General features: G+C 46.2%; 1 protein-coding gene across 1 annotated transcript in view; it reads right to left on the reverse strand.

Moving 5' to 3' along the window:
- Positions 1-509: 509 nt before the first annotated feature.
- cntn1b (contactin 1b) overlaps positions 510-9,666 on the reverse strand; it is a 33,060-nt gene continuing 23,903 nt past the window's right edge. Inside the window, exons 15-23 of the mRNA XM_082964126.1 lie at positions 9,339-9,630; positions 8,939-9,088; positions 8,761-8,831; positions 8,111-8,363; positions 4,300-4,421; positions 2,511-2,700; positions 2,290-2,411; positions 1,889-2,045; positions 510-1,620 (exon numbers count right to left, since the gene is read on the reverse strand). Of these exons, the coding sequence (XP_082820252.1) occupies positions 1,538-1,620; positions 1,889-2,045; positions 2,290-2,411; positions 2,511-2,700; positions 4,300-4,421; positions 8,111-8,363; positions 8,761-8,831; positions 8,939-9,088; positions 9,339-9,630 (1,440 nt within the window). The 3' untranslated portion in view covers positions 510-1,537. The remainder of the gene's footprint in view (positions 1,621-1,888; positions 2,046-2,289; positions 2,412-2,510; positions 2,701-4,299; positions 4,422-8,110; positions 8,364-8,760; positions 8,832-8,938; positions 9,089-9,338; positions 9,631-9,666) is intronic.

Here is a 9,666-nt window from a genome sequence, read left to right on the forward strand (position 1 = left end):
CTATAAGGACTGCTAAAGGTCCACTCCACAGGTACTGCTCTGTAAGGACTGCTAAAGGTCCACTCCACAGGTACTGCTCCGTAAGGACTGCTAAAGGTCCACTCCACAGGTACTGCTCTATAAGGACTGCTAAAGGTCCACTCCACAGGTACTGCTCTATAAGGACTGCTAAAGGTCCACTCCACAGGTACTGCTCTGTAAGGACTGCTAAAGGTCCACTCCACAGGTACTGCTCTGTAAGGACTGCTAAAGGTCCACTCCACAGGTACTGCTCTGTAAGGACTGCTACAGGTCCACTCCACAGGTACTGCTCCGTAAGGACTGCTAAAGGTCCACTCGAGAGGTACTGACGCAGCTTTCACATTGATTGGCAGTAGGTCTTCATAGATGAGTGGCTGTAACCTGTAAAGTAAAATGAAGGAATGCTGCCCCCTGTCGGCATCATGAAAGTAATACAACAAATAAACCTCTCCAGATTTAGTGACGCTGACATGATACTGACAATCCGGGAGCGTTCATGTGTCTTCTATTTAATGAGTTTACAGCATGATCCTCATATACATAGCAAGGGAAAACAAATACTATAATAAAATAAACAGCAGCACATCAATATTCTTCAACCCTGATTTCTTGTTGGCATTCTGTTAAAACATTCTGCCATCGTCAGTGCAAGAATCGGGACAAGCCTAAATACCAGGGCATTGTCGAAGCGATATGGCTTTAGCTTGCGCATCTAGAAGACACAATTCTTTATGAATACGAAGCTAATTAACGCTGTGGTATAGGACAGTGTAAGAAAGACTAGCATTCAAAGCTAGCAATCTCTGCAGAGTCGGTTATAGCGATATCCATGTGAGCCGAGGGTGTGTGTACGAATCTGAAGAGATAAAGACACAGAAAAGGAACAAAAACTAAATATCTATTTTCACAGCAGCACCATTACAGAAAAATGAAAAGGATTCTCCAACATACCAATCAAACATAAACACACATTACTTCTAATCTAGTGTCGTCTTGAAATGGCAAACGTGTGGAAACTAAATATCCAAACAGCTGGGTGAGTCAAGGGGAGGAAGGGGCTGTGTAGTTGGTGTCTGAGCTACATACAATCTTATTCTGATCATTCCTTTACAGTTTACTCATTACAAACGTCATACAGTATAGTGTTGATTACAGTCAGTCATTGTCTTATACATTTCAGTCTAGAATATGTTGGGAAGATTGTACAATATGATTCATCATAAGGCATATTGAAAATCTATTCCTCTTTTGTACCCGTTCAATTCCTTCAGTACCTGTTCAATAAATAAATCAGAAAGGATTTCTTGGATGTCTTACAGTACAGTAACTTTCGTAGATTCTACAGCTAGGCAGGTCATTTCTGAATGGTGGCACGGTGCTCTGTTTTGTTGTGAGAAGACAGACAGACAGTAAGAGGTTGAGGAAAGATTGGAAGTCCATAAGGAGATATAGGAAGTTGATGTGAGAGTTGATTCTGTCAAACCTCCCACAGTCCACCCAGACATGTCCTGGGTCTCTATATCCCCAATCCCACGATGCACAGGGCCAGCAGTAGCATGGTGGCCAGACTGAGAGTGGGTCTCAGGAAAGACGCCTTACCTGGAGGAGGGGAGGGAACACAGTAAGAGGCATACTGTGTAAGACACTGTCTGGACATCAAACACACTCAAAAGTATTTTCCTCCTCAGATCTTTTCCTCTGATGCTCTCCTCCCTTCCCTCTGACGTTTTGAGAAGAAGGTGAGGAGAGAGGAATCTAATAAATGATGAATCGAGGAAAATACTTTTGAGACTCACCCACAAATTGACACGGTCCTTCAATTCCCCAACCAGACACTAACCAGTAGACCCATCTATCCCTTACTTACCCTGAAGCCTGATCTTCCTGATGGGGCCGTCTCCACCCTCATAGCGACCTCTGACCTCCAGCTCGTAGTCCCCTACCTGGGGCATGGGGAAGTCAATGAAGTGCCAGCCCGTCATGTAGATCGGCCCTGTGATATAGCCCGTCTTCCTGAACATCACCTGTAGAGTAGAGCAGAGCAGAGCAGAGCAGAGGAGAGGAGAGGAGAGGAGAGGAGAGGAGAGGAGAGGAGAGGAGAGGAGAGGAGAGGAGAGGAGAGGAGAGGAGAGGAGAGGAGAGGAGAGGAGAGGAGAGGAAAATAGAGGATTTCTTATCTTCTGAGGACACTTATTTCCACAGGCTCAAACTTGATCACACCAGTTGCTGCAAGATTCAAATGAAACAAAGTAAAATGCCTATAAATACCTTATAATATAGTGGGAAGGACTCATTGCCAAACCAGTCGTAGGGGATGTGGTGCCACCACACGTAGAGCCACTTGCCAGAGTAGCTGATGTAACGCCACATTTGGGGAGCCACACTTGGAGCTGCAAAGAATAGAATAGAATATTAATCTCAATGGGATCACCTACAATAGACATGTACTGTATATGGAATGTCAGTGTGGTTTTGGCATCTGGTCTTACGTGCTCTCTTGGTGAACATCTCGCAGTGTTCGCTGGGAGGGCCGACACCGGCTCCGTTGTAGGCTCTGACCTCGATGAGGTAGTGGGAGTCTGGCAGCATGTTCTCCAGCCTGGTCTGGTTCATGGAGGCGGGCACAAAGATACGATTGGCTCCCGGCTCTGTATCGTCATACTTCCTCCAGTACTTCACCTGGTCAGAAAGCCGGGATTGGTCAGAGCAGGTGTCAATCAATTTGAACCAAAACTGGTGATCCAATCAAAATGTTCACCAGTTCCTCACACAGAGACCTATACTTCTTTCACGTCAGGCTGGCAAGGAAGCCACAGTTGAACACAAGGTATTTTATTTGTTATAGTCTCATGAGAAGGGCCATCCCACTGGGCAAAACAACTGATTGTATATCATCAAGGGAATTTCGTATTTTTCTCACCCAACTTTAAACATAAATCCAATGACATGATACTTTTGTTGTTGTTGATTTCACATTGAATTCACGTTAGTTGACAACTCAACCAAATGTAAATCAAAACTAGATGTTGAACTGACGTCTGTGCCCAGTGAGATGTGTTTTTCCTGATCACTTAACCAGACCATCATTCGTAATCTGACCAGGAAAATGTGTCCTTCCCCATAAATCATGGACATCGCTAGACATCCAGGAGATTTACAGAGCTACAGACCTGGTATCCATCTATGTACTGCTGAAGGAGATTTACAGAGCTACAGACCTGATATCCATCTATGTACTGCTGAAGGAGATTTACAGAGCTACAGACCTGGTATCCATCTATGTACTCTGCTGAAGGAGATTTACAGAGCTACAGACCTGGTATCCATCTATGTACTCTGCTGAAGGAGATTTACAGAGCTACAGACCTGGTATCCATCTATGTACTGCTGAAGGAGATTTACAGAGCTACAGACCTGGTATCCATCTATGTACTGCTGAAGGAGATTTACAGAGCTACAGACCTGGTATCCATCTATGTACTGCTGAAGGAGATTTACAGAGCTACAGACCTGGTATCCATCTATGTACTGCTGAAGGAGATTTACAGAGCTACAGACCTGGTATCCATCTATGTACTGCTGAAGGAGATTTACAGAGCTACAGACCTGGTATCCATCTATGTACTGCTGAAGGAGATTTACAGAGCTACAGACCTGGTATCCATCTATGTACTGCTGAAGGAGATTTACAGAGCTACAGACCTGGTATCCATCTATGTACTGCTGAAGGAGATTTACAGAGCTACAGACCTGGTATCCATCTATGTACTGCTGAAGGAGATTTACAGAGCTACAGACCTGGTATCCATCTATGTACTGCTGAAGGAGATTTACAGAGCTACAGACCTGGTATCCATCTATGTACTGCTGAAGGAGATTTACAGAGCTACAGACCTGATATCCATCTATGTACTGCTGAAGGAGATTTACAGAGCTACAGACCTGGTATCCATCTATGTACTGCTGAAGGAGATTTACAGAGCTACAGACCTGGTATCCATCTATGTACTGCTGAAGGAGATTTACAGAGCTACAGACCTGGTATCCATCTATGTACTGCTGAAGGAGATTTACAGAGCTACAGACCTGGTATCCATCTATGTACTGCTGAAGGAGATTTACAGAGCTACAGACCTGGTATCCATCTATGTACTGCTGAAGGAGATTTACAGAGCTACAGACCTGGTATCCATCTATGTACTGCTGAAGGAGATTTACAGAGCTACAGACCTGGTATCCATCTATGTACTGCTGAAGGAGATTTACAGAGCTACAGACCTGGTATCCATCTATGTACTGCTGAAGGCCGGTACCAGTGTCCATGACTGGTATCCACCAGACCAGAGCTTCATGGGACGAGACAGGCCTGGAGTATACATCTGTAGGAGACTCAGAGGGGACTAGTAAAAGAGAGAGAGAGAGAGAGAGAGAGAGGGGATTGGGGTAGATCAGATTGAGAGAAACTTGTAAAGGCTGCCTATCATGTAGAAGAGGTTAAAGAACATGTTTACCATGGTTAGGGTTGAGGCTAGGGTTAGGTTTAAGTGCTCCAAAGATAAGTGATAAGTTAAAGTGCTTGATATAATAAACTTAAATATAAAAAAGTCAAAACCAGATTAAATAAATACATTCTTTTTTATTGAACTTCCTCCTCGTATCGGTGGTCCCTCCTGCTCTCTAAATAAGGCCCTCACTAACTCCCACTGTCAATGCTTTATCCTACTCTTTACCATTCATACCAAGTGGAGCTTAAGTTTTGCTATCCACCTGGATTCAGTTGCTCTTCTCTGGCCTATGGTCCAGGAGGCTTTCATCTCCAGACCGGTGATGTTTAGGGTTGAGGCTAGGGTTAGGTTTAGGGTTAGGTTTGAGGCTAGGGTTGAGGCTAGGGTTAGATTTAGGGTTAGGTTTGAGGCTAGGGTTAGGGTTGAGGCTGGGGTTAGGGTTGAGGCTGGGGTTAGGGTTGAGGCTAGGGTTAGGGTTAGGGTTAGGGTTAGGTTTAGGGTTAGGTTTGAGGCTAGGGTTAGAGTTGAGTCTAGGGTTAGGTTTAGGGTTGAGGGTTAGGTTTAGGGTTGAGGCTAGGATTAGGTTTAGGGTTAGGTTTGAGGCAAGGATTAGGGTTGAGGCTAGGGTTAGATTTAGGGTTAGGTTTGAGGCTAGGGTTAGGTTTGAGGATAGGGTTAGGGTTGAGGCTAGGGTTAGGGTTAGGTTTAGGGTTGAGGGTTAGGTTTAGGGTTAGGTTTGAGTCTAGGGTTAGAGTTAAGGCAGGGTTAGGTGTAGGTTTGAGGGTTAGGTATAGGGTTGAGGGTTAGGTTTAGGGTTGAGGGTTAGGTTTAGGGTTGAGGGTTAGGTTTAGGGTTGAGGGTTAGGTTTAAGGTTAGGTTTGAGTCTAGGGTTAGAGTTGAGGCTAGGGTTAGGTGTAGGGTTGAGGGTTAGGTATAGGGTTGAGGGTTAGGTTTAGGGTTAGGTTTGAGGCTAGGGTTAGGGTTGAGGTTAGGGTTGAGGCTAGGGTTAGGTTTAGGGTTGAGGGTTAGGTTTAGGGTTGAGGTTGAGGCTAGGGTTGAGGGTTTGGTTTAGGGTTGAGGGTTAGGTTTAGGCTTGAGGCTAGGGTTAGGGTTGAGGGTTAGGTTTAGGGTTGAGGGTTAGGTTTAGGGTTGAGGCTAGGGTTGTGTTTAGGTTTAAGAGAGTTTCTGTTTATGCTGGTATGAAACCTTGGGTTGCAAGGGCCTATTGCAACTTTCTGCCCTGTTTCTATGTTGTACATCAGTCCGATCTGGAGAGGGTGAGAGAACATGAAAGGCCGAGAGCTCAGAGGGGTCACCCACGACGTTTCAACAACAGGAGGAAGGGTTGATTAAGTGCTGAGAGTGAACAAGTTGAATTTAAAAATAATAAAACATGCAAACTGGATCAATAAATTAATAGATAAATAATGAAATAAGTAAATAATATAGTACACAATTCAAAATCACACCAAGGGATGAAGGGATTAAGGAATTCAGTGCTGCATAAATACGTGCTGTGTTAAAGTGCTTCATATAAGAACGTTAAATATGAAAGACAAGCAGGACAATAAATCCATTGTTTTTTATTCTACTTCCTCCTGGTGGTGGTATCCCCTCCTGCTCTCCTGATTGGGCCTCACTGACTCCCATGATCAAGGCTATATACTACTCCTTACCATTCACACCAAGTGGAGCCAAGGTCTTCAGTTAGGCTATCCACCTGGATTCAGCTGTTCTTCTCTGGTTTGAGGCTAGGGTTAGGGTTGTGGTTGAGGTTAGGGTTAGGGTTAAACCGGGATGTGGTCATACAGCTAGTACGAACCTCAAAATATTGTGGGGTTAGGGGTTAATATGACCCTCACCATCTCATGGGGTTAGGGGTTAATATGACCCTCACCATCTCGTGGGGTTAGGGGTTAATATGACCCTCACCATCTCATGGGGTTAGGGGTTAGTATGACCCTCACCATCTCATGGGGTTAGGGGTTAATATGACCCTCACCATCTCATGGGGTTAGGGGTTAATATGACCCTCACCATCTCATGGGGTTAGGGGTTAATATGACCCTCACCATCTCATGGGGTTAGGGGTTAATATGACCCTCACCATCTCATGGGGTTAGGGGTTAATATGACCCTCACCATCTCATGGGGTTAGGGGTTAATATGACCCTCACCATCTCATGGGGTTAGGGGTTAATATGACCCTCACCATCTCATGGGGTTAGGGGTTAGTATGACCCTCACCATCTCATGGGGTTAGGGGTTAATATGACCCTCACCATCTCATGGGGTTAGGGGTTAGTATGACCCTCACCATCTCATGGGGTTAGGGGTTAATATGACCCTCACCATCTCATGGGGTTAGGGGTTAATATGACCCTCACCATCTCATGGGGTTAGGGGTTAATATGACCCTCACCATCTCGTGGGGTTAGGGGTTAGTATGACCCTCACCATCTCGTGGGGTTAGGGGTTAATATGACCCTCACCATCTCGTGGGGTTAGGGGTTAATATGACCCTCACCATCTCGTGGGGTTAGGGGTTAGGGGTTAATATGACCCTCACCATCTCGTGGGGTTAGGGGTTAATATGACCCTCACCATCTCATGGGGTTAGGGGTTAATATGACCCTCACCATCTCATGGGGTTAGGGGTTAATATGACCCTCACCATCTCATGGGGTTAGGGGTTAATATGACCCTCACCATCTCATGGGGTTAGGGGTTAGTATGACCCTCACCATCTCGTGGGGTTAGGGGTTAATATGACCCTCACCATCTCATGGGGTTAGGGGTTGGTATGACCCTCACCATCTCATGGGGTTAGGGGTTAATATGACCCTCACCATCTCATGGGGTTAGGGGTTAATATGACCCTCACCATCTCGTGGGGTTAGGGGTTAATATGACCCTCACCATCTCATGGGGTTAGGGGTTAATATGACCCTCACCATCTCGTGGGGTTAGGGGTTAATATGACCCTCACCATCTCATGGGGTTAGGGGTTAATATGACCCTCACCATCTCATGGGGTTAGGGGTTAATATGACCCTCACCATCTCATGGGGTTAGGGGTTAATATGACCCTCACCATCTCATGGGGTTAGGGGTTAGTATGATCCTCACCATCTCATGGGGTTAGGGGTTAATATGACCCTCACCATCTCATGGGGTTAGGGGTTAGTATGACCCTCACCATCTCATGGGGTTAGGGGTTAATATGACCCTCACCATCTCATGGGGATAGGGGTTAGTATGACCCTCACCATCTCATGGGGTTAGGGGTTAATATGACCCTCACCGTCTCATGGGGTTAGGGGTTGGTATGACCCTCACCATCTCATGGGGTTAGGGGTTAATATGACCCTCACCATCTCATGGGGTTAGGGGTTAGTATGACCCTCACCATCTCATGGGGTTAGGGGTTAATATGATCCTCACCATCTCATGGGGTTAGGGGTTAATATGACCCTCACCATCTCATGGGGTTAGGGGTTAATATGATCCTCACCATCTCATGGGGTTAGGGGTTAATATGACCCTCACCATCTCGTGGGGTTAGGGGTTAGTATGATCCTCACCATCTCGTGGGTAGTAGACAGTGGTCGACAGGCTGTAGGGTCCATCTCCTTTGGAGTTAAACGTCTTCACCTTCACCTGGAACTCCCTGACCTGGAAGTCGTTCGACTTGACCCTGAAAGAGGCGTCTCGATGGACGTAGCGTCGTGTCTCTGGGTCTGATATGGTCTCATACCACCAGTCAACATCATCATGAGGTTTGAAGGCCACAACGTAGCCAAACTTCTTACCGTAGAAGTACTGTGGCTGTACGGGCTATGGATGGAAGATGACAGAGGAAGATCACATCCTTGTTATTTACCTAATCATCAAGACCCACAACATACCAAACTGACCAACATTTTGATTAAAAGCTGCTCAAAGAAAAACCACATTAGTAACTTTAGGTAGATTTTGTATGAAACATTATGGCAAAATACAGGTGAGTGTATTTAGACAAAAAGCACATTGCACATCAGAACAGAAACTAAAACAAGAGTTGTACTAAAACAAATAAAAAAATATTGATTAATTGGATCGGGTGGGTTACTAACTGGAGCAAAAGCCTGCGGACCGTGTAGTTCTGCACAACCAGGACTGAAGAACACTGGATCAGAACATGGTTAGAAGGTTTGAAATGTGTCAGAGGGAAGAGAGAAACTCAGACACCTACTGTCCATGTGATGACCAACTCTCCATCTTTACCCCCGTAGCCTCCAACGTTGGTCGGGGCCACCACAGGCACTGAGAGACACAGTGGAGTGGGTTTCCAACAGGTGTTATTAGACACTCATACACAAACGCACACATTTCTTTGCAACAACATGTTAGTGCCCCAGGCTGGTCCCTACCTGCGTCCCAGGTTTTGATCTTCAATGAAGGGATGCTGGCCTCCCCGTCTCCAAACTCATTAGTAGCATAGACCCTGAACTCATACTCCATCCAGGGGTACAGGTCCACAACATCAGCCATCACTGACATGCCATCCAGGGCCGTAGGGGCTGAGAGAGAGATAGAGAGAGAGAAAGAGAGAGAGAGAAAGACAGAGAGCGAGAGGGGGAAGGAAAGGAGGGATAGAGAGAGAGAAAGGGAGGCACAGGAAAGATAAAGAGAGAGAGAGAGAGAGAGAGAGAGAGAGAGAGAGAGAGAGAGAGAGAGAAGTATGTTCACGAATAATTGGCAACTGTTTTCATGTTGTTGCTGTCAGCGGTAGAGTAATTCCGCCCTCTGGTGGTATACTCCTGTACTTACAGGTGGATGCGTCCTTCCAGTCCACTTCAGTTAGTGCGTAGAAGTCCCTGGTCTGGATGGTGTACCCAAGGATGGGGCTCCCATGGTCGGCCCCTCGGTTCCACACCAACTTCACCGAGGTGTCCCTGATCTCCTCAACCCTCACCCCACCGGGAGGAGCAGGAAGACCTTTGACCTTGAGGTCCGCTGACGCGGTGACGTTGTCCACGACAGTCTGGGCTGTACAGGTGTAGCGTCCCTCGTGTCTTAACTGGACATTCATTATCTTCAGCTCTCCACTGTCCTCACGATCCTGGATGGACAGAGAGACAGGGTTAAACACTTCACA

Source organism: Salmo salar, chromosome 17, assembly GCF_965601325.2.
Source record: "Salmo salar chromosome 17, fSalSal1, whole genome shotgun sequence".
Lineage (NCBI taxonomy): Eukaryota > Metazoa > Chordata > Actinopteri > Salmoniformes > Salmonidae > Salmo > Salmo salar.